Source organism: Ciona robusta, chromosome 2, assembly GCF_009617815.1.
Source record: "Ciona robusta chromosome 2, ASM961781v2".
In the NCBI taxonomy this organism is placed as follows: Eukaryota; Metazoa; Chordata; class Ascidiacea; order Phlebobranchia; family Cionidae; genus Ciona; species Ciona robusta.
The window spans coordinates 2,195,593-2,215,470 of record NC_143236.1 but is presented as its reverse complement, the minus strand read 5'-3'; the positions used below and the strand labels follow the sequence as shown (position 1 = coordinate 2,215,470).

The following is a 19,878-nucleotide window of genomic DNA, read 5'->3' as shown; positions in this document are numbered from 1 at the left end:
ATGATGCGCTATATTTGCTATAAACATGGTAATAAGTAATTAAATGAAAGATATAAAAGAAAAATCACCTTAAAACGCAGTAATCCCTCGTTGGGTGAGGACTCATTTCTGCTCTTGCGGTTTGGAAGAGTTGAGTTCTTTCATCCGGACGCTTGAGGACTTTCCACTGTATAAGGTCGTCATCCCAAACATGTCTCTCGTGGAGGATACGCTCCAGTAATTGCTCCTCCGTCGCACCAGATACCTCAACCTGGCATCGCCACAGTCGCAACGGGTTTCCATCATGCATCTGAAGATAAAAACTAAATCAATTTCTGATTTTGATGGAAAGGTACAAAAGTTATTTTGTAACGTAAGGTGTAACCGAGTTGCCGGTGTTACAGCGGCGTTACATAGGCGTATTATCCATATGAACTCACCTTTTTGCAAGATAGATCGCTTCCTGCTGAGCTGGGCACATTCTGCCAACCTCCTTTATTTTGTGAGATTCTTTGCTCTTCCCTCATAGTTTGGAGCACCGTACGGTCAACGTATGAATGATAATCCGCGTGGTTATCGCCTTCGACAACTAAATCGGAGGCAGAGTATCCGATCTCGGATGCGAGAACGTCTGCCGCCTGCTGCATCACTGACATTCGACACTGCGTCATCGCATCTTCTGGGATCTAATGATATTTTCAACATTAAACTTTGAACAAACTGTTTGTAAATATTTCATTATTTGTACTTTAAAGTTTTAACTATACTTTGCAATTTTTTATAATAACTTACCCGGAAGAGGTTTTTCACTTGGCAGATCATAAAGGCTAAACATTGGTTGGCGGCCATGTTCTCATTCATTTCTTTAATATCAGGTCTACCGAGTGATGCACCGGGGACTTTCTGTTGTTTTCGTATTCTAAAAAAACGTCGGGTTTAGCAAAAGAAGGAATGGAATTTAAGAATTAATAAAGAACAAATTGAAATTTTAAGATGTTTATGGAAAAGAGTCTTACTTTGGCGATGCAGATGTCATAGTCTTTAAGCTTCCGTATTGTTGGTGAAAGAGGGAAGGGGCGAAGCAAGTTGCAAGGTTGGTTTCGTTCATGTGATTTTCACTTGAACGAGATGCGACGTCACTGAGAAAGCATAGAAGCGTTTTCAGTGTCTCACGGGTTTCGTCAGGAAGAAGCATAGTTGCTGCTTGAAGCGTTTGGAGGCGGAGCTCTTCAGGGACATCTTTGGAAATAAACAGGTTATAGATACTGTAGGAAACGGTGGGTTTGTAATTTAATGGTAAAATACTTACATAGGAAAATTCCAACGTATGTGTCGGAAAGTTTCATCGTCATCAGTGGGTCAGGAAGCTCACGGAAATATTGCTTAACCATATCAGCAACGTCAAAAGCTGTGCAGTCGTCAAAACTGCTCAATTCGGGGTTGTTCTCGCAACTCGCACGAAGCTTCTGGATGCGAGACCGGACTCCAGGCTTGCGGAAGAGGCCCACTTGATCAAGTGCTGTTCGCCGGAGGTATGCAAGGGCGCGTTGTATGCACTGAGGTAATGGTTGGCCGAAGCGTTGCACGTTATGAAGAAGCGGAACGCCGAACACCGCCCTGTCTTTGTAGTCTGGTACTTTGATGCGGCGAATGAACCGAGGGACCGACCTGGAAGATTAAGCTGCGTTATGCTGGGTCGGTATGTTGATAAGGCCGAGCGTTAAGTGCCGCGATATGGCAAAGACAACATTAGAGTAGCTCCCGGCTTACCAGTTGAGCGAGCCTTTGTTGTTGTTTGATGCGTAACTTTCCATGAGCGCTGTCAGCTTGAGGACCGACAGCTTTCGAAGGATCATGAGTTGACCGACAGATAGATTGTGAATCTGCAGACTCTCCGAGCTCGTGCTGGCTGTGTGGTCGAGATTAAAGCTCGACCATCGTAGACGGGGTTGTCTGGAGCTGTAAAATGTAACGCGGTTAGAGTGTGCTAGGAATATTTACATTTCACTTCTAGAGATAACCTTTTAAACTGAAAAGGAATATTCTCTTATCGCGGGGAGGTTTCAAACGAAGTAAGCGAGCGATTCGTCATTTTCATGGCGCGAATATCGAGTTCAAGAAATCCCACAGAGCAACGAACTTTCTACGGCCCTATACTGCCCCATGGTTTAAATCTTGGTAATAAATCAGCGACCTAGATTTGCCGGGTCATTTACGCTTGGTGAAGTACGGTTATAGGCGAAGGAGAAAGGATTAGTGGACGACAATAGCGGCTCATGACGCCGAGACGAATCGTGCTTACACCGTGTTCGTACGAGAATTAGACAAAGTGCCATGTCCTGCATATGCGTAAGAGGGGAAAGTCGATATATTTGTTTACCTGGTATGAGCATAAAGGTTAGCGAACCGTGCCCGGTAAGAACAGAGGCGGCGGCTTTGATGATAGAACGGGTTCCTAGCGCTCAAGGCATAGGAGCCCCTTTAACCGCAAAAAGCACAGCGAAGGTGCAGCTTCGCGATGCGGCTTTGGCATTATGAGGCTCTATTGCTTTCTTGTTTAACCAACGCGCGTTTCTTCAATCAATTAACCGGCTACTGTACACGCTTTGAAAGGGCTTGTTTTGAACCGAGATAATCAAAGGAATTTTAACTTAATGTATTTTAGAAACCGCTCTACGCAATGCCTATACGTTAAATCAATTGCTCCTTCCTGTTTGAAGGGGTATGGTATATTCTGCTTGAAAGAGCTGTGGTATGCTTATACAAACTCGTTTAGTTAATCAAGCACACACTTACAGGGGCAGTTGGTCGGATGTGGAGAGTGCTTCGGATTCATCCTCGGTGACAGATACGTTCTAAAACCAAAATATTTCAGTTTTAGAAAAATAGTTTACGCACTTGGCAGTCACAACTTAGCACATCAAAGAACTCGAGTCAAAATTCTTAACTTGGAGATCGTTTGATGTGGCGGGGATAGATTACTTACCTCGGAGCTATAGGATGGCAGAGTTTCCATGGCACTGTTAAACTGACGAGGTAAACTCTCAAGGGAGTTGACTGTTGTCGGCTCTACTGTGTCATCATGGATTTCTTCCATTTGTTGAACCATTTGCTGCAATGACTGAGTTTGCTCGACGATCTGATCAACGCTCCAGAATGCAGAGTCCAACACACCGGGAGCATCTAATGACTCCTGACTGCCGTCAAAAACACCAGAGTCATTCACTGGCATTGCACCGACCAGTGTACTGGGGTCCATAATATCGAGGAAATCTTGGGCGGAAGCGCCACTTGTTAAAACAGTGTCGGGAAGGTTGTCGTAGATGCTCATCGGTCTCACCAATCTTCCGGTTGGCTCCGGAGCTTGGGAAGCGTGGAAGGAGTCGGAGGTTGATCTGCTCCGTGATGAAGAGGAGTTGGAAACAAAACCGGAGGACGGTGAGGTTGGAGGCTCTTCGTCCGTCATTTCAACCAAACCGGAGGGGAATGTACCAGGTTTGTAACCTTTCGGCATTACGAAGAGGGGTTCACGAATTGGTGGTGTTGGGTTTCGTGTCTTCGCCGCGTTAAGCTCCAGAGTTACACGATTATGCTCCAGAAGGCGGGGAGATGTCGAGTTAAGTTCACCGGGATCGGAACGCGTGGTTCGGTCCTGTGATAAAGATTTATTTTAAAACATGTTAACAGTGAGTGTTTACAGTATGTAGTAATTCGAATCTTACCTCTGCAAATCCTCGCATCCGGGATGCGGGAGTAGATGACGAACTTGCACTTCCACTTGCGGAGGAAGAGGAACTGATTAAAGATTGAGACGAATTTTTTCTTCCTCTGGGAGCCCCAGTGGGGGGAGAAACTTCAATAGGCACGCATCGCATGCTGTTGATTTTTTCGTGACCGCTCTGTAGGGTCGGTTCGCCAATAACAAGACGACGGTTCTTTCGGCCAAGTTTGGATCGAATGTCGGTAGTGTGGCGGGGTTTTGTTCTTGATTCCCCAAGTTCGATCGCTGCGTCAGACGAATTGGTTCGCTGAAGAATGTCCTTTCGGCGAAAGGAACCTGGCCTCAGTTTCTTCAGGTCACCGACTCGTTTTAGGAAACTGTTGGAACTTTTGTTTTTTGTTGCTTGTTTGGGTTCGGACTGGCTGTAGTGCTGTCTATGTCGCTCGATCTCAATCGCGGCTGGCCGAACCAGAGCGTTGGTGAACACGTCTCCGGGCATGTCCTGTAAATCAAAGGGTAGCGCCATAAAACAACTGGAATTTAGTAGCAACATTCAGCTGCCGAGAAACTAAGCTGTAAGTAGGGTGCCAATGTTCTGTAGCGAAAGTGGGAATGTCATGTTTTACCTCAAGCGTTTCGTCAAGATGGGGTAGGTGGGCGGAACCAGAAGATAACATTCGACCGTTGGGACTGGTGATGTTAGATGACTTGCTATCCAACCTCGACCACCTGTGTTCACCGCCCTCGAAGTGCCAGAACTCACTGATGGCGCATTCGTCGTCGTCATCGTCGTCGTCTTCATCAGTCTGGCTTTCCTTAGCCTGTAAAAGTAGTTGAAATTTAAATTACTGTGATATTTAGGTATGTTCTATTACATATTTCGGTTATGTAAATATAAACGTGTGGTTTAGTTTCGAGGCAAAGTACATAAGGTTTAATGGGTTCCGCTTCGGGCATTCGAAACCCAAAAAAGGGTGTATCTGAACACGCTCGCTGATAACGCAAAATTACATCTGCTTGAGACCGTAGACGGCTGGCCCGGCCTATTAAACAGCACTGGTGGTTCGTCGTCTATTATCCAATCGCGCCACTTCTTGAAGAAGTGGTCGTCATAAAAATGTACATGTTTCGCCGGCGGTACATTGGTGGCGACGAGACTTATAAACTCTGACGCCGTGGTGCGCTGCAGGATTCGTCGGCGCGAAAATCACAATAAAAACATAAAAAGCGTTGTCATCACATAAGCTACTAATCACTTAAGTGTAATCGCAAACTACATGTCGCCACAAAGCAAGGGAGCGTGCCATACACCGTGCTGTCAAAACAAAGTAACAGTATTTTGACAAACATGAAACCACTTAAATACTCACTGAGTTACATAAGAAATGTAATATTACATCAGGAAATAGCTGCCCTGCCAATCCAGCTAAATAGTGCGTTTATGATGCTTATAGCAAACAAGATATTTAGTCGAAACAGCCTGGCCAGAGAATTAATGTTTCCTGTCAAAATGCAAGACGGTATTTCGACCGAAACATCTGATCGATACAAGCAACCTTATTCGGGTCACGCTGCCACAGCATGGTATGCGACACAGGCCTCGACAATCCCCAATAATCATCATAATTTGGGTCATTTTGCTGCTGTTTCCTCGTGATTAAACAGTTTACGTCGTAAAACGTTTCTACAGAGCGTTCTACCCTTTGTTGGCGGTCGTAGATTTGTTTTATTGCTTTGTTTTGTATCTAAGGGTCGATGCTGCAAACTTGGGTATGTCTCCTAAGCATTAACAAGTCAACAGACTGATGTGTCCTTCAAGGTTTTCCCCACAATTGTCCTCGAAGTTTAAAAGAGCTGTAAATCCGATTTAAATCGCCTTTAATTGCATCTAGTGACGTCCAAACACATGGTCGGAGCCATGTAGGTGCGTGGGACAATTAAAATAGACCCAGGACCTTGTTTGGAAAACTTTACTATCGACAATTAGTCGCCTGGGCAGCTTAGAACTGCGATTATTAGCCTTGTGCAAACAGAAGAACTACATACGATAAAAGACATGCGAAGACCGTTTATCTGTCGTTTTGAAGCAATACAGACAGCAAGTTAACTATCTAGCAGGGTACCAGACACGCTGTCAACCAACTGTAGAATTATAAGTACTTCGGTAGCGCCGAAATATAAACAAGACATTTTATGTAAGATTAGTGCTTGATTACAGATAATTGCGATCAGTCTCGCAACACATTACCCCCATAATTCCTTATATATTACATGTTTCAACACGTGCCTTTCTTCAAATATCAGTATGTTTACATAAGTATCACGACCGCCATTGCGAAAACATAATGCATCGAAACGAATCAGAAGCTTCGCAGCTTAGACCCTACGGCGTTTCGTGCTCTTTTCAAACCCAACAGCTCATCGTCAACGAAAAGGCGTTGATTCTACACGCCTTAAATAAAAGCTAATCGCAGATCATTTATGGGCTGTGTCTTACACGATTTCTCGTTAAACTATTTAAAAGGAGAACGGCTGACCGGAACTTTGAACGTAGAAGTCTGACAGGCCTTGAACAAACCTTAACGCATGAGCAGCACGTGCTACAGCAGGATTCTGCAGGGTCCTCCGGTGCAACTACGAATGAATCCTCTTCTTGTCTCTCCTCATTTTCGGAGTTTGAAAGTTTAAAGTCTCGGAGGTTGACGACGAGGATGTTTCCATCGATCTTAACAATTCCTTCACTCTCATCTTTCTCTTCGTTGTTATTGTTCATCTCATTTTCTTCCTCGAAAGACTCCGACTCTTCCGTTTGGAAGAAGCTGCAGGAGCTTCGACAAGAGGAAATTGACTGATGGGGTGATGCGGATGACCTGGAGTCATCCTCGGAATAAAGACTGGTAGCGGAAGAGGACAGTGAAGTGCTCTTGACCTTGTCTGTTTGACGATGATCAAGGACTTGTGAGTCGAGTACGTAAGTTCTTCGGTTCTGTTGTTGTCGTCGACGAACTGCCGGGCAAGGTGAATAATAATAATCGCCTATATCCTGGTCGAGGATATGTCGCATCGCCGGGTGTATTCCGTACCCGGAAGGGATAAATGGTCTGCCGGTAATAGAGCCCTGAATCCCCGCGCCCGCTTTGGCGACGTGGCCGATGTCGGCCAGCGTTCGGCGCAGTACAACTGCTTTTGGCTCTACGCGCGCTACTAGGTGATGAAGCACCCCTGACCTTCTCAGGTCGTCCAGGCTTATTCCAGGATCGCTCTGGACACTTCTGTGGTTCATGTTGAGTTCTGCTTTAGTAATAGCTCCACGGCGAATTGCTCCTTCGCAGCTTCTTCTGTTATACAAGAACCGCTCTGGTATAGCGGTAGCTGAAGGCATACTCCACAGTAAATACAAATTCAAATCAAAATCAATTCGCTTGGTAATGTATCGCTGAATGAAACGAACAACAGATTTAACGACTGATATATACAAAAGAATTCGCACCCTGCAAATTAATTGTACCAAACGCACCTGCTCGTTAGGTCGCCTGAAATATAACAGCTACTGTGACTACTAAACTGATTGACTTGTCTGTGCGGAATTAAGTACGCGCAAAAACTACGCAGTCACGTATTTTGATGAAAATGTCATAAAAGTCCAGCATACACTTTCCTAGTATGACAGACATTCGACACTCATTGACCGGATTTTGGGTTTCTGTCCTTTACCTCACTTTAACTAACGTCACGAATTACTATTTCCGCTTTGGGGACGTAACTTATTAAGGTAAAAACCCATTGCGTTCACTATACTGCGTTCTTAATTGACATAGTCGGTCACGTATTGAACTAACGAAATATTTATGATCCCACTGAACTGCAATGCATGCGCCTGCCCTCAGCTACGAAACAACTGGTATAACAAAATCCGCTTCAGACATCGCTCATAAAGAGGGCAAGAAGAAGGCGCCGAACGCCGCTCTCTTTTTTCGAATCGACTTCCAACGCCGCGGCGAGAGAAGGCTCAAACGAAAACAATCGTTCGCGCTTTGGCAAACAAAGCAAGCGTAGATCCTGCAAGAGACTGATACCCATTCGAAATAATCGCCAATTGAAGTTACACACTGTTTTGATACAATTAATTCGTTGACTGGAGGGAGGCGATTGAACAAACAACACATAATCAATTGAACAGTATCATCATAATGCTGAAGTCTGGTACTTCCATGCATGCGCTATAAATCATTCACGCTGACGCTTTGGCCGCAAAACTAATAAACATTCGTATCCTGTTGTAGAAAATGACTCGCTTCGAAGATCAAAGGTTGCGGTTGTTGTTATTGCCTCTGTGTTTTTGCTAATTTTACCCTAGTGGAGCGGACCGGAACGAACTGTTGTTTGTGTTCCAACCGTAGATCGAATTTTACATCTGTTTCCCGTGACGCATTCTAGGGTTTTGGTTTTACTTAAAACGCGGTTAGAAATATCAAAGCTAAACCGCTGGTGCTGCTATTACTAGGAACCAGAGCCTATTATGGAACTTTTTTTCTCAACAAAAATTCAGTTTCCGGCGCTGATGACGAACCGTAGGTAGCGGGGAGTCCCCTAAAACGGTCTAAAATCCCACGCTGCGCACGGAAACCGTATTTGAGTTAGGTACAGCTGGATGGCATGGGAAAGGGGACGAGAGTGCGTCCAATCACTGGACAAAGGCTGGGCTAATAATTCTTCGGTGAAGCTGAGTCAGCGTGCCTGCCGCGTGTGCACAGAGTGAGTAGTTAGCCTAACGATTGTTTATTATATTCTTGTCAATAAAACGTCTTTGAACAAACCAAAGACAAACAATGTCGTCATTCGATATGGTTCGATTTTTTGACTGAGGCAGCGGAAGCTGGACAAGAAAAAATATTTGCCGAGATCATGTTAAGTCAGGTTGTATTTTACTCATGATAAGGCTGACACGCATGTTCGAAAACACAAGTAACGCATTGGAAACCAAGACGAACTACGACTTGTCGTATAGAACCGTGTAACAGTTCCAATGTAAACGCGAGTCCCGGCTTTACCAGAAGCAGATACCAATATTTGTTGACACGGAGAGACTATTACAAACTTTGATTCTATTTAGAGCGCTAAGTCTGGGTTTACACCACGACAGGGTATGATTGAACAAGGGTTGCAGTGATCGGGAGATGTACTCTATGGACAGAATTAGAATTTACTTCTAAACTGGACGCTTCGTGAGCTGAGTGAAGGGACACGTACGTTCTCATGCTGTCGCGTGAAGATATATAGCAAAACAAAGTTGCGATGGAAAACGCTTTATCGGTACATGACGCTGCATCAACGTATATACTGAATAACATGGCAGTTGTTACAACATGATATTGATGTCTAAATTAGAATGTACGAAACTGAAAGAGGACAAACAGGAAACTTGTTCAAAAAGTCTTCAATTATATCTCCGTACAATCTCCGATCGGCCCTCGTTCACACACCGGACACACAGACAATTACTGGCACAGCGCCCGCACAAAACAACAGTACAGAAATCTTGATCAATTGGTATAGATATCTGATAACCGACTCGTTAATCTTACTTGAATTAAAATCGCAACAAATCAAACCGATGCTGAATTCGGGGCGGCAGAGCAGTTGGCAGCAGAACGTAAACTAGGCTGCGATCGTGTCGGCGCTAGTTGTCATCGTCATCCGGGAAATGGCGACCGATATATGCCGCTCCCTCGTGCATTCGAGCCTCGCAGCTCAGAGACCTCGTAAATCTTTAAAAGCCACTTAATTTGCTTCGTTAGCGGGTCAGCGGACGGCATCGAGCGCGTGATAACGACAGGATAGGATGTGACTTCACTTACGCCATCGTTAATATGGTGCCGTATTTCGCAACATGGTATAGAAAGTGGTGAATGTAACGTCGCAAGCAACTGTATTCGCGACAGGCCGCACCATCGAGTACGGGGAATGATTATTTATCCAAACATACAGTCAGCGTACATAAAACCGCCAAGTATCGCTTCTCCTGTCCATACAACTTACGCACATAGGACGTGAATCAGTGGTACCGATACGTTAAATACGAAAACGGATACGACAATGTGTCAAAACTTTTTTTCTGATTGGTTGCCCTGACTGGCCTTACGACGGTGGGAAAGACCGGCCCACGTGATCAATCTTGCAACAAACCGTGTGTTTTGTTCGCCTAAGCTTCCAAGTACATCTATAACCATCTATAACCATGCTACGACGTGTATTTGACCTCGAACGATGGTTGTTCGTTGTCAACAGAGCTCCAGGACGTCGTAAAACAAAGGACGCAACTTCTGCTCACGACAAGAACGAGATAGGTTCGCACCAATAAAGGATCGTAAAAGAAAGCGTACCGTTGATGGCTTACAGTTGTTAAACACAGGTTTAATTATCAAGGTTGTCACTTGGGAACCTTTTACAGCGTATACCCATTGCTGGTGTAGTACAATTGGTGGGAAAATTTGCATCAGGTGTTTTAGTTCTATTTCAAATGAATGGAGAACAGCGTTACCCCTGCTGTGCAAACAATCAACACTGTCAAGGGGGAACCAGTTACCACCGGTCTAAACCGGTAGGCACAGGTGGTTATATTCTTCCTCTGTCAAACGTCGGCACTCGAAGATATCATCAAATCCACTGCGCGTAGATTTATTTATTGCGGCTGTCAGCAGGTTGGATTCACCATGGTGAAAACTACCTGTCATCTCTCACATGATATCTGTCGTCACATTCGAGCAGTCGGACCATATACGACCGATGATAACCGGATCTATATGTTAATACGCCAATATTCATACGCGTATTTTAATTTATCCATTCACGGTATGGCAAAGAGAAATTTTACTATTGCTGTAACGTACAGATAAATACTTTTATTTTCGACGTAAATTCCAGTGTCAGAGTGACTATTATTGATGAAAAGACGCGCCGTCCAGACACTACACGCCTATTTGTGTCAAATATTCAAATTGGAACGCACTTAACGCAATTTAAATTGATTAGTTCTGACCGAACCAGCTTGTCTATAAATATCGACTGTGCATGTTTCATTGTGCGTATATGGTCACGCCTGACGGAAGCTTGTTTAATTTGTCTGATAATAGAAAGAGAAAGCAAGCGAAACCAAAATAGCCAACTGAACAAGAAACCAAGCTAAATAAGCAACAACAAATTAGCTAGTTCGGCCTGAGACAAAGCACGTACGCTCATCTACAGCCTTTCGATTGTTATTGACCTTTAATAAGTTCAAACGAAATTAGAAAGGGCTGGAGTTACAAGTAATTCCAATTCCTATTTAGCTCTTATAAGGAGTCGCTTGGAAAGCAGTGACCTTTACGTTTCCCCCTTAATTTTATGCGTTGTGTGGTCGTTGTGTATGTTCCAATACGTCAATACCAGCCAGTTTAATAGAAAAGCCAGGCACTATGCAGTATATACACGATCCCTGATTGCCATCTATTCAAAGCCAGTTACGCCGAGAATATAACCAGTCCCTGACGTCACGCTACCAAGACAAGTTTGTTTTGGGTCGGCGGTCAAGTGCGTCACAGTGCGACCAAAATGCCACGAATTATTTAACATGAGCACGAATGCTACGCCGTCGCTTTCGAGTTTATCAGTTCCACGATTGCCTAAAGCGCTTAGCCGAAATGCCGGGCAAGGGATTAACGAAATAAATATATCCGGAACACCCGACGCTGCCGAGCACACTGACAATGAAACGTCGTATTCCACACAGCGTTGTTTATTTTTAGCAAAACATTGAAATTAAGTCGAGAGACTCGAATCAGATAGTGTGGCTTTGAACGGCGTTGATTGTTTCCAAATGACGTTTTTATATTTGAACGTGTAACATTCCATCTACATTGTTTCGGTAGCGCTATATACTCGTAAAATCTGTTTATGAAATAGTTGGGTTGAACGTTTGTGAAACATGCGGTTGTGAAAGCGATTTCATTATTACGATTTCGGGAAATCACGACCTTCACACTGATGAGAAACGGAGGTGTTTTAATTCAAATCATTATGGAAGTACGCTCTGTGAGTCAGTAATGGTGGGAAGCATCAAATATCTGTTTCGCATTCCTCTGTCCTGAGTTCGTCGGCAGAACGCGTCTGGCACACGTGGCTAAAACAGGAGTCACGCTCATTTGCTATTCGCGAACTAGACATCAGTTGCTATATCGGGGTCATGGTCGCCGTGAACGGGGCAAGAGGATAGCACCTGTTTCGGTCCCTTCTCAAATTAGGTGCTAGAATTTCAACTAATTGCACCGTCAAGGGATGCGACAATTAATCCGTCTGTAGCCATGTACCTCATCACCTGCACTAGACTTGAATCGAGCCGACAAGAACCGGATTTGAACAGGTTCGGCTTACGAGGTGATAGTGCTGGGTGCTAATTGTCGCCGCTTTGTAGAATTGGAATTACGTGATTGTTGTTGGAGTGATACAACCCGATGACAATGTAAAGAGCAAACAGCCGCTATTACACACACGTTTTTATAGAAGAAGGTACTTATTTCACCAACGCTATAAAGGTGGACTTTTCTAAATACGTCAATAAATCGTATTAAAAACATATACGCAGCATATTTCTCCCTTTCAGTCGGTTATAAAATACCACTACCCAAACATTCCTATTATATGAAACGCTGGTTAAGATTGTAAATAAATTTCGTTAAAGGACGATCTATACGTAGGTTTCGATTAAAAAATACATGTATGACGCAGTGTGGTGTCAAATCAGCTTGGACGTTGCTATGCAAGAGACGTACATGCTGTCATAGCGACGCAGGTTTACAAGGTTGTGGAATGTAATGCTGTAACAACATGGTTCGCTTGGGCTGGAGGAGCGAACTAAGCATAAGCTGTAACCGCCACACATTCACAAGAACCGAGTTAAGAAAAACAGGTACTTTTTATCTTCGTTGTGCGTGTTTTGTGTGCATGAGATAGGAATCGCATTTAAACGAAAAAAACGTGGTTATACCAGGATTTCTACGATGTTTTCACAAATTTCTAAAGATGGTCGCACGATTGTGACGCTACTGTTTCAGTATTGTGACGAACATTAGTTCATTGTGACGTTCCACGGATGACGTACATAGGGGCACGGGTGGGTGATCAAACACCCCCAATTCGTGGTAGTCGTCACCGACATTATTGGAAAAAAAACCCAAGTATTTTAAAATCGTCAAATGTCGTCACAAACCGTAAAGCTTGCGTCGTAACAGATCATGGACACCGCAGAAAATGAGGATTCCGGAGAGATTGTTTGTCCACGCTTCGTATAATCCGCTGTCTTTGGATTACTTAGTCTACTCAGACTTATAGAAATATGCGCAAATACACTCACACCCAGTCATTATACATTTTTTCTTTTCAAAACCCGACCTGTTTCTTTTACTTTATCCAATGTAAAACAAGCCATATAAATAATATTTCTTCCCAGTAATTGGGTGCAAAATATTTACAGTTTACCTAACCACAGATCACTGTTGATCTAATAGCCATTTAGCGACAGTATGAGTCGGAGGGTCGTCAGTTTTGTTGGCGTTTTAAGACGACGCATGCCCATAAACGGTCAGAGTGGCGCATTGACAGCTACACCACCACTTGGCCCAGGGAAGGCGATTAGTTCTTATCCGAGTTCTAATCAAAATTAGCGCTCGTTTTCGTATTTTGTTACCGGTGTCCTTGGTCATCAACGTATGCAACGTATATACTAACTGCTGCTTTTCAATGTTCCAAGACCAAAAACCAAAATTCGCATTAAAGAAATACCGATCATGTTACACTGCTCTGACAGTAATGTTTCAAAATATATTGGAACAAATTATGGTTGAACTGGTAAGCGTATACCAACACACGTATGTGTTTAGAAACAACGGAATGTAAACAAAACAAATCATTCTAGCTTTGGTGTATGGTATATACAAACGTCACGAGAAGATTACAGTTTCTTTTGGTCAATAAAAGCGCTGGATTGCGTCATATCGCTGCGTTATGACGTCACTTACGTATGCTATCAGGACACGAAAATGTATTTCGATTAGCAAATGAAAGCACAATTCCCGGTAGGCGGAGAATAAATCCGATAACGTTAGATTTCGTTCGATAATAATATTACGCCAATCGGCGTGAATTTACTCATGTACGTAAGTAAATGGGCGCCTCTTAATTCAAATGCCATGCTAAAAATGCTATACATGTTTTCCACATTCTGACATTATCTTCTGAACTGATTCAGGTATGCGCAAACACAATTTGTACAAATGGTGTCACTCCTCACGCCTATAATTACTCCTCGCCTTTCATGTATATAAGGACTGATGTAATAAAGTTTGTTTTGAACAGAACAGCGTTGTTACACGTGGAAAACAAGATCAAAACAATTTCAGACTGTTTCGAAAGGTAATGAGCTGTAAAGCCGAAGATGTGTTTTTCAGAGAAGTGACTTGCGAAAGGTGACAAGTTGACTTTGTGACATCCGTTCAATAAGCAGAACCTTGCCAAGTGGAAAATGCGATTTTCTACCGCTTGCTCGAAGCGTCGTGTTTTTAAATACGTGCTTATGTACACATGAACGGGTATGAATAGCAAGAATCAACTAAATCAAATGCAAATATATGTGTAAAGCGGGCATAATCTGTCTCAAGTGTTACTTATAGGTAATTGAGCATCTATGTATGTCATGGCTATATTATAAAAACTCCTATTTAATACGACGCTTTGTGAGCGTCCAAGCATACCACATTAGCGTTTCTACCGCATTCTTAAAAATACGTCGTTAATTCGAAACAAAGTACCGTATACAGGGTGATACATAATTCCTAGATATATCGTTTTTCAAATCATAAACGGTCTGCAGAAACTGAAATAATATTTACGAGAATGAATTAACCTTTGGCCATTTTAAGACGTCTGCCAAAAGCCGCTGAAATTCAATAAAGAATTGAGATGAAAGCTTGTTCGGTGATGGCCATGATACCGTAATGAGCGATCTACTGATGATATACTGAGAAGTCGTGGGAGATAAATGCTTTGCGTGCTAGCAGCGTGGTGCAAAACAAAACAATTCGCGTGAAATTAGAAAACCCGCCCAACCTGCTGTCATTTTATTTAACCACCGTGCAAATTGCGGACACGAATTAGCTCGAAAACATCAAAATATTTTCATAAGTTACTGTAAAAAAACAAGTGCACTTTTTATGTGGGCCAAATTGTTGAATGCCGCCAGCGGATGGGCCTTGCACGCCGTACACAACTTAACTGACCCGCGAAACCGTTTGCTATAAACTGACATCTCATGCAAACTAGGCTGTTGTGATGGAAATCAAATTTGAGCATCTGGTCTTTGGCAAACAACCCATGATAACTGAAGAAACAGATCTCGGTCGTCGGTCAGCGGGAGCTTTGTCTTTCAAGTGTCCGGCATGTATTGCAACGGCATGGGGGCCAAATAGGCCAGTTTTGTTTATGCCACAGTGGCCCATATTAATCCGATATGTGGGTTCGGATTACCATGGGATTATTCGGCCAGTGTGTTTCGTGGCACGCTTGCACTGTATACACATTCGACTGATCGCGCATAAAGCAAACACTAACCACTATCTGAGCTTAATACTGCTAAGACAAGTCAAGTTTCCAATACTTCGAACCAATTTGTTGAACGACGCATTTCACAAAGTAATATGTCTTACTTTAGGCCTGGTTAGTTTCTGCATTTTCAGCAAACTGTAAGCATGCGATTTCGTGTAAATATTTAAGTCGGCTATAAAAATCTTTAATTTACAAAATATTGATTATTCACAAATGCTGACAATAAACCATGGTAATGTGACACTTGACGTAGGTTAACGTGTGCTCGACAATTCTCCCATGAACTACGGAGAATTAATAGGAATCTATACGCTCTGACGTCACGGATTTCAGTGAGACTTGTAGCCAGGCCGACGATATAAACCAAAAACTTGTGCGCGGTTGGATGAAACCTAAATTGAATGAAGCCACTCGTCTTATCACGAGCCGGGTAAACATATTTCTCCTGCCTAGGAGAACAACAAACTTTGACCAGTTTAAACATTTAAGTTGGTTTGCTGGTGACAACGGGACAACAAGTGACAAAGCAAACGGAAGCACTTGGCTATATACGCTGTTGGTTTCTTTTGCTATGCTACTACAACTAACCATATCTCGGTATACAACAAAAGCCAATTTTGCACATTAACAAAGGTGGTAGGTTGGAGCGAATGTTTAATTAACCCGGGCTTGGGGTAAACACAGCTAGGTCAGCATTGCTGTCGGTATTGCCGCTCTGTTATCAGGCACGCTGAATCAGCTGCACAAGGTGACACGTGACTCTTCAACTTGCCTGTTGTCATAACAACGAAAATGCCCGAATATGGTCAACATGCCACATGAAGGCGTTTGGCACAGGAATCGCATATACATACGGGCAAAACGTAAAAATATTTCCTATAAATATTGATCGAAGAGATAAGCGCGGAGTTGTCAGAAAACTGTGAATCATTCAATAAATTAAAAAGTAATTCATGTCTTTCTGACTAAAAGCGTTTAGCATATAAATCGAGCCGGTTATTAACTTACCAGGCTACAAAGTTCACTGGTGTAAGGAACTAGTGCAATTGCGGGATTTATTAAAACCCATTCAATCGCGCGCATTATATTTAAACCCGGCTCATGCCGCATGAAAAGTAATTGAATGCCCAGCGCACAATACGGCTCCCAGCGTGAGGCTTGATGTCACTAATAAATGCATTTGTATAGAATGACGTAAAACGGAGTATAGAGAAGTTAGAAACACCAATTCAGTGTAACCTACATTCCCGAACACACAGAATCGCTATAAAGCTTTAGTCGTTTAATTTTTAAAAGTGAGATGTATTTTTCATGTCTTGGTGAATTATTGAAAAATTAAAAGCATCCATTTAGTTCAAATTAAAGTTCAAAAAATAAATGAAAACCAATTTGACGTTTTTTTATTTTGAACACAATTTTGACCGAAACAAGATTTTTAAGAGTGAAAAAATGTAACAAGTGAAAGCAGCGGCCGAAAACATTCTCGAACCTGTTGACCCGTATTATGGCAATTGATGCGATAGACAAGAGGAGTGAAAGTTTAAGAGACGCTTAACTGAGACGGATACCCGGCCGAGTGGTCTGCGGGGAGGAGACGAGACGTGGAAGAGTTGTTCAAACTCTTGTGCCCGACCACAAAAAATATGAGTAACATTGTTTGGGTTCAATTCGGTTTTGGTAACACTTTCAAACGACGTGACTGGGTTGGTGATGAGCAGTAATTGACAAGTATATCCCTAGAAAACGAATTGGTAAAACTCCCAGTTATGTTTTATTCGCGTGATTCTATGGAGACTGAAACTGATAAAAAAGATGAGACCAGGCTCTTGGAAAATTGCAAAGTTGATTTGAGTATTGATTCAGCTATTTACAAAAGACTTGTTTTCGCAACTTCGACAACGGTTCACGCAGGTCCAAGCATGATTCCATCCCAGGGCAACGGAGGCCGTTTAATTTAGGTGAACAGTTGTCCCAGGTGGAAGCCGCGCAGCATGACTACATGGGTGGCAAAATTTAAGAGACGAACGTCAAAACAGCCTGTCGCCGATCACCGACGACTGTGATAGATCGCTCCCTCAGCCTTAAACCAGCCTCGGCTTTGGTCGCTTTAGACCTTTCGCAAGACATCGTTTGATTGACTACATAGGTGATTAAAACACCGGTCGGTTTGGCATGATTGAACCACACGGGAACACCCCGAGCGTTTTGATGAAGCACACGTGGAAGAACCACAGTTACAAAAACCAAAGTGCTGATTTTAATTGTATGTTTGTATATATATATATCTCCCATACACAGCAATTGCGTTGTATGCTTTGGGAGGAAAACGCAATGAATCAGACATACCACGACAACGACCCACTTAAAACAACGAGGAAACCTTAAAAACAATCAAATTGAAACCCACGCCAATTTCCCCCACAATACCTCCAAACCATGTAAAATACAGGGAGGGGTCGCATGGCCCGGTCAGCAACCTATGTACATTGGTCATCGCGTGATAAACAAGACGCCGGGCGATAATAAATTTCCAATTAAAGTGGCGCGTGTATTGGCCGGCCCGCATAATTGCGATCGTTCATCAGGTATGTGTGTCATAAAGGCCAGATCAGATTGCTTGCGATGTTTACTTTTCGAGCTCTTATTATACTAACCGTTCCGCCCAGGACACGACTTTAACCAGGAATTTGGAAGAATGCGCTATTTGACCTCGCCACTACGGCCGTCAATGCAATAAAACAATATGCACACACGGCATAGCATTGAAATTGAATGAATAATTTCTCTTGTAAAGGTAACATGGTGTATTTGATGTTTGCAAATATATATTTTCAAGGTCACTGACCAAACACTAGTACACCCAGAACGTGGGGTTGTTTTTTCCACCAGAATGGTTTCCGTGCCCTTCCCGTCGGAAGTATAGCTAACCCCGGAATTATACGTTTCCATTGGCATGAATAGAATATCTTGCCACAGTGTCGGGAGGTCTTTGACAAAATGACACGGGGTGTAATGCAACGTAATCCCTATCTTCAGCAAGTTACCCACCCGCCATTCAAGCCCAACTTTAGGAGTAGCGATCGTGGCTTGTTTTCGCCACTACGCCCGGTAAACAAGAAATTCTCGCGCGACGTTGGCACGAAAATATGGAAGTATATCTTTCAGATTGGCAAATGTGGCAGAAGAGTGCTGTCACACGACCGTCGGAATCCCATTGTTGTACAGTACACGTCAGTAAGGGCCGGTGTTGCATTGCAATTACGTATGTCCTTGTTGCCAAACTCCGAGCACAACAATACGACTCTTCCTGTCTAAACCATTTGCAACAGGAGCCACAACAATCAAGCTTCCCCCAGGATCAAATCAAATCCGCACGGACAAGCATTTGAAAGACGCAATTCTGTACCGGATCTTGTTTATAAAATTGGAGCGAACAACGCCGTTGGTGCGCTATAGCATGGGTGGCAATACAAAGTCACTTCACAGATCACTGAGTTGGGATAAAGCCAGCACGTCGTGGAATGCCAGCTGTTGAGTATACACAAGGCCACAGTTTGCGATATAAACATAGTTCATGCGTCATAGCTTCACAACCTGTTGATAGAGCGACAGGAAAATGCGACGGCCGAGTTCGCGGAGAAATAACAAAAGGTTGGCAGGAAATGGCAACCCCCACATCCAAGCGTCAAGTGCTGGTTGAAATAGTTACGACCCCTGGCCGTGGTTCCGTTGATGACGTCACGGCTTCGAAAAATTGCCACCTCCGCATCGGGTTGGGAAGGTTACGTACGGAAGTAACACCAGCAATCTCTTAATCTTTAGGGCGATAAACATTTGCAGAAACAAACTTGTTTGCGACGAAAGGTTATAAGTTAAAAGGCGTCACCGCAATCGAGATATGAAAAGTGTGGGAAACTTTTTGTTGTTCAACTCGCATTCCAATCAAATCTACATATTACTCATTCCCTCCACACCGTTTAAAGTTCGAGTAGCAATGAACTTCTTATCGAGTGGGCGTACTGACGTAACTGCAGCCTTTACCTGCCGAGCCCGTGGTTACGGCACCTGGACCAACGCTTTCAACTTCACGCAGTAACCGCTTGCAACACGTTTGGTGGCGAATTTAGACACTGACGAGACCGAATGCGCTAATTATTGAGAGGAATGACGTCGGTAAAGGAATTCTAATCCGTAAATTAGACAACTTTTCCGCTTTTAAGGCAAGTGGGGAGGTTGAAGTCGGTTCAAGGTATTGCTGAGTATTCGAAACATTAATGGTAAATTGAAGTGTGCCTTCGTTGGACGAGCTTCTGCATCACGCGATGAAAAATAAATGACGTATTGACACATATGGTAGGGTGCTGGAAGGAGATGGGACACTTTAGCACATTGTATCCAAATATCTGATTGTGATTTAAACAATTACCAACTGTCTATGGGAGTCGTATGGGAGTCGTGAGGATACGGTTTTATAATTCTTTGAATGTTCTTTGTTTACTACCAAATGGGACGAGAAAATAGAATGAAAAGCTGTCCCATCTTTC

At 43.3% G+C, this 19,878-nt stretch overlaps 1 protein-coding gene across 1 annotated transcript in view; it reads right to left on the bottom strand.

The window, feature by feature from the left end:
- LOC149739988 (uncharacterized) overlaps nt 1–19,878 on the bottom strand; it is a 47,042-nt gene that overhangs the window by 723 nt on the left and 26,441 nt on the right. Inside the window, exons 9-18 of the mRNA XM_089894176.1 lie at nt 4,327–4,521; nt 3,702–4,202; nt 2,966–3,631; nt 2,776–2,834; nt 1,750–1,938; nt 1,289–1,647; nt 996–1,218; nt 772–898; nt 420–665; nt 69–289 (exon numbers count right to left, since the gene is read on the bottom strand). Coding sequence (XP_089750302.1) covers nt 69–289; nt 420–665; nt 772–898; nt 996–1,218; nt 1,289–1,647; nt 1,750–1,938; nt 2,776–2,834; nt 2,966–3,631; nt 3,702–4,202; nt 4,327–4,521 — 2,786 coding nt within the window. The remainder of the gene's footprint in view (nt 1–68; nt 290–419; nt 666–771; nt 899–995; nt 1,219–1,288; nt 1,648–1,749; nt 1,939–2,775; nt 2,835–2,965; nt 3,632–3,701; nt 4,203–4,326; nt 4,522–19,878) is intronic.